This window comes from Pyxicephalus adspersus, chromosome 3 (genome assembly GCF_032062135.1).
Source record: "Pyxicephalus adspersus chromosome 3, UCB_Pads_2.0, whole genome shotgun sequence".
Classification (NCBI taxonomy): Eukaryota; Metazoa; Chordata; class Amphibia; order Anura; family Pyxicephalidae; genus Pyxicephalus; species Pyxicephalus adspersus.
Genome location: NC_092860.1, coordinates 52,411,612 through 52,417,372, shown reverse-complemented (window position 1 = coordinate 52,417,372; position 5,761 = coordinate 52,411,612). Strand labels below are relative to the sequence as shown.

Here is a 5,761-nt window from a genome sequence, read left to right as displayed (position 1 = left end):
GAGAGATCGGCGGACGATGATCGATGGAGGACGACGCTGGATGAGCACAGGGGGACCAGGTAAGTATGGATGTACAAAATCTCGGGCTTAACCATCCTTGCAGTTTTTTTTTGCCCGAGCGAAGGTCGGGCTTAACTGCAAGGTGGTTAAAAAAATGTTTGCCACAACAGTGCATTAAATTTCTTTTCTGCTCGAGTTCTAAATCCCAACAGCCAACAATGTAAGAGGCATTCTTCCCACTGACCACCACACTAATGTACTGTGAGTTGTCAATAAAGTAATTATAGCAGGGGTTCCCCGAAGACCTAAAAGTAATTTTAAGGGTTCCCCTAAGTTAAAACATGTTGAAAAACACTGATTTAGACTTTAACACCATGACTGAAAAAACTAGGACATATCAACCATTATATAAACCAGCAATAACATATCAGACTGCAGCAGCATGTTATAAAATATCCAGCAAAACCATAATATGCTGCATATTCAATTATTATTACATCGCAATATCAAACACAGTGATATCACAATACATAACAAAAAACAAGCCCTGTGCTTCTATTATATCTAATGGTATGACTATGATACCTAGACAAGGTAATTGCTTGAGGTAGGAGAAGGGCAAAAATAGATAGTTGGCACTAGGGTCAGTAGGAATAAATCAGAACTTGGTACAGCTCCCCCATATTCAGTTTTTATTTTAAACTACCTCATATTAAGCCATGCCCCTGTACACCCTCCTTATGTCAGTCAACACAGGCCCTTTTAATATCTATTCACATAACATTAAGCGGGGTCTCTTACATTGGTGGTCCATGGAAAAGAGAATTAGTAAGTGGGGGAAGAAGTACTCACCCACTATGGGTGTACAGTTAGAGAAGTGAACCATTATATTTTTGTCAATGGGAAAGGGTCCTTATAGGAGTGTAAAGTGTCCATTAAAACAGTTGGGAACATTCATTCAGTGTCTGGCTTATATATGCCTAGGGCCCAATATAGGTTGGGTTTGACAATTGTTGTAATAGGTCTCTGGACCTCAGAGGTCCCTGTGCTCCTGTATATAGGTATCCATTGAAAAAATAAGGTAGCAGAGGACTATGGAAAATGGTGCTGGTTCAAAACTTTGTATCAAAACCCTTGTTGCTGTAACTAGAGCACCCAATGTAATTAACCTACCTTCACCCAACACAACCCTGTTGAAAATTAGCTCTGTGTTCACTCTATTGTTAAAACGTAAAGGGTACATATAATCTTTAGTAAATATGAATATATTATTTTAAATATACACAGTTTTCAGATTTAGTTTTAAAAATGGCAGCCCTGATTAATAAACAAAGAAAATGTGTATATAAAAACTATAAGGCAACTTTATTTGAACCAAATTTATATTAAATGTTACAATATAAAAATAGCATATTTGTGCATGAGATTTAAACCCATATAGAAAGCCTTCCTCTTCATGGAAGAAGAATCTGTGGTTGAATAATTGAAGGTCACTACCCAAAAATAAAAGGCACAAACTGGCAAATTGGCAAATCGAGGGTAGAGGAACAATGACAAACCATACAATTATGTTCCACAGTTTGACCAGAATAAGCTAACTTCTTTTAAAGTAGAGAATACTACTAGCAACTATATATCTATATTAGTATAAACTGTTAATTGATGATGCACACTATTTTTTGATGATTATAGCTCAGGTCTCCATGTCCCCTGAGGAAGCCAAAGTAGGCGAAATGCCTTGGAAAAGGAACTTATTACGTCGATCTTGCAAATCCAACAATGTGACACATTATTACTAATCACAATATATGACTGTAACAGACCACTAATTGTTGTAATGTCATGTTGTAATTTTATTGTAATATGTATTGTATTAATTAGTGATCGTACAGCAAATAAAAGTTATTGTTTTTATCTGCTTTAGTCAAATGCCCTAAAAGCCTTGTCTCCTTTCTACTCTACTCTCTTCTCTTATCCAGCTTTGGTAACCCATTAGGCTTGGCACGATCTAGGATTACCTAGATTGTAATTAAACACTCCCCTTTGGTACTGTTTGCCTATCAATTACTGGAAACTATATAAATTCTAAACTTTTAAACCAGTTAGAATTTGCCAATATGCACCCTTATTTAAAACAAAGGCAAGGTGTTAAGCAAAGGTTTTTACCTTTTTTTTTTCTCTGAACAGATGCAAGACTTAAAGCAGAGAATGAAAGGATGAAATTGGAAATCGAATTTAACCAGTATAAGGACAACTGCACAAAGACAATAACTGCATATTCACTCAAAGATCATATGTTCACTTCTGAAAATGTACAGCTTCAAAAGGATAAGAAAGACCTGGGGTCTCAGATAAAACTGCTTCAAGATTCTTGCACTTCAATTGATGAAAAATTCCGTCTTGAGATACAGAACTTCAGAAATATCATTGAGTCAACTCTAAAAGTTGAAACCCCTGATTATTTAAGATATAACTGTAAACCTATCAGTGACACAATAAATAACAGGATTGACTTTACCTTAAACAAACTAAGGCAAGATGTTAACAATATCGCGTTTGAAAACACCCAGCTTAGGGTGGTTAAGGAACGAATTAATGAGGATTTGGGGAGCTGCAATAAGGATAAGAACATTATCACTGCAGAGAAAAATAACCTAGCAGCAGAGAAAATGTCACTGCAAAAGCAGTTGGGGGAGGTAAAAGAGACACTTAGTACCTCTTATACTCGATTTATGAAAAAGGAAGAGGAGCTAGAAAACTGCAAAAGATTACAGGTAAAAAGTGTCCCATTGGATTTTGTATACCTGATCTGAGCTTGGTATCTGCATATAGTGCATGACAGATATTACATGGGTATATTGTATTTGTATGTGTTCTATAATAGTGAAGGTTTGGTGGATGTATAGTCCAGTTACAATGATACATATAGATACATTTAAAAATAATTCTGAAAATATAGGTATTGCAATAGAAACCAGTCCAACTTTACCCATCATGTTGTGGGTATAAATGTATGCCTTAATACAGAAAACAGAAAACCTGTGACTGTGCACAAATAATTTAAAAAAGGAATACTGGTATTAATGTGCTGTTAACTGTTTAGTGGTTCAAAAAGTCTGTCCTAGCGGAGATAAACCCACTCAGCACATGTACCATTTTTAATAACTACAAGAATGTGCCACAGAGAATTCATTAAATTAAGGTATCAAAGTGCTGCAAAGCCTCCCTACATAGTAGTAAACTTTTTTACCATAAGGTTACAGAAGGCCCAAAAAATTGTATGCTCCACACAAAATACACATGATAGGAAAGGTCTACTTGTTGATGATTTAAGCTACATTCTTGGTGGCCACTTTGATGGTATTGCATATTTAAATTCACAGCATTTAGTCACCATCAACTTTTTTTTGCCAATATAAAATATCGGTCTTGCCATCTTCAAGTTTAATTTTCTATTAGGTAGATGTTACTGAGATTTCTATAGTATTGCCATATTTGTTTACCTTATAAAATGCTCATGAATTGTATGATATAATTTATTTAATTGCTTAATATTTATTTTACAGATGCGACCACCAGTGTTTCCACCAATGCGTTCTTAATGGAAACAGGGAATAAAAGGTAGGGTTGCGTGAAATAAGTCATCAATGGGAATTGGCATGTTTCAATGTCTGGATCATTCTTTTATGAATTTTGGGTTTACTTTAAATGCTAGCAATAAAGATGTTCTGATGTGCTTAAGAGCTCCTAGGAGAAATTAGAAATGTAACAGAGAAAGTGAATCATGGAAAATAAAGCTTACCATTTAAGTCCCAAAAAAGCACAAGAATCCAAAGGTGCTTTAGGTCTGAGAGTCTGTAGGTATGAAAGCTTACATTTCATAAGTAGGGTGTTAGAAACTGCTGTTGGTACAGTTATGTGAACAAATAGGTGCACTGCCTGGAAACTGTTCCTTATTTTATCACATAACTCACTGACATCTTGCTAGAGATTTTTATTGCAGAATGACTTAAAAATATCATAGCATGTAAAAGATTGGTGGGCTGCCATGTAAAAGACTAACAAAAATGAAGGTTAAACTTTCCTTTTTTTATCTGGGTACACCAACCTTATCTGTAGGTACTGTTTGAATGAACATCTAATGTTTACCTGCTCTTATATTTTTTAAAAATTTGCAATTTACATTGTATGCGTTTATTTACTTTTTTGTGGATATAAAAATTGGTGAAGGCACTTTATTCTATGTGGTTTAAAAGTCTATTGCTAAAAAATAAGAGTATCTACTCCCTTACTTTCACTGTCCAGACTACAGCAGGCAGACATATTTAAGAGCCACTCTTTATTTCAAATAGTTTATCACAGCTTATAGCTATAAAAGTAATGTAGGACATTTGCCATATACATCCAATCCTAATACTTATGTCTAAATTTATACATAGTTTAGTTTATATAGTTTAACAATTATAACATAGTTTATATAGTTTAACAATTGATATATTTTATCTTTTTCCCACAGGAAATAAAGAGAAAGATAACGGAGTAGAAGAGTCTTTCTTTATTCCATTAACCCTAATAATATTGATTCTCAAACAAGTGCAGTGATGCGTTGATGGCAAGAGCGTATTTCTATGATCTTCATTATACACATCATTATACTAAAAATAGGGAAACAAAAAATCATAAATGTCAACTATATGTCTATAATATAATGGAGGTCATGAGTTTAAGGGTATATAAAGATATATAGAAATGCATATCACCACTTTAACAGTCTATTATAAAATAAGATTGTATGCTTGTACTGTATATTTCATTGTAGATATTACCTTCTTAAGCTTTTTAGTGTTTCAGTGTTTAGAATTTCAAAAGTTAGTTTATTAAATGGGACAATAAGCTGCAAATATAGAAGTGCATGTTTCCCAAGCTGTATAGAATTTTTTTTCTAATCACCCAGAAGCTACTAAATTCTGTAATAAGCCTTCTACTTAAGAAGAACCCGGTCATGTTTTGTGCAGTACTCCACTTGACCAGGATGCAGTTTGCAAAAATATTTGTTGCTCCTTTCCCCATTTAGAATTTTCCTGGATGTGTCTAAGACTTTCTGTCCCCAGTCATGTGATTAATGCCGAAGTTATTACAGGAAACCCCTGTTTGTCTTTGTGTGCCAGCAATGTTTTTATTAAATGGTCATATAAACACACGCACATTGTTCTTTTTGTACATATTTCTTGCCTGTTACGGATGTGAAAAATAAACTGTTCGTTCAACTGATACCAGAGACGTTTCCCGATTACTCAAAGGGCCATGACATACAAATGTGTGCAAATTCATTTTACGTGGTAATAGATATTATTATACTATTAGTATAAGATAAATGCAGACAAGTATGTTGGTGCGAATGAACATGACCATGTGGACATAGTACACTTCCACTTGCTTCAATAAAAATTCCTTCCTGATTCCATGAGGCAATCGGATGTTCCCTACATCAACGGTCTCTGTTTACTTTTTACTTTAAAGCCTTAATACCCAGGTATATGACTATGAAGATAGTGGTGTAATTACTGACAATGGTGGATGCAAGCTAGAGGGCACGTTTTTTATTTGGTTTTCAATTATTAACATACAACATATACAATGGTACACAACTGACATAGAAAACAGGAAAAGGGGAATGGGGGGTGGAGAAGATATAGTGGAGAAGAAATGTCATATAAACTAAAAAAAATCTAAAAAAAAAAAAGCAGCAAACATATAAATA

The 5,761-nt window shown here is 34.3% G+C and overlaps 1 protein-coding gene across 1 annotated transcript in view; it reads left to right on the top strand.

Annotated features, from left to right (window-relative positions):
* The window catches only part of PLVAP (plasmalemma vesicle associated protein), a 10,813-nt gene extending 5,542 nt beyond the window's left edge, over window positions 1–5,271 (top strand). Inside the window, exons 3-5 of the mRNA XM_072404590.1 lie at window positions 2,188–2,774; window positions 3,567–3,621; window positions 4,517–5,271. Coding sequence (XP_072260691.1) covers window positions 2,188–2,774; window positions 3,567–3,602 — 623 coding nt within the window. The 3' untranslated portion in view covers window positions 3,603–3,621; window positions 4,517–5,271. The remainder of the gene's footprint in view (window positions 1–2,187; window positions 2,775–3,566; window positions 3,622–4,516) is intronic.
* The last annotated feature ends 490 nt before the right edge of the window (window positions 5,272–5,761 follow it).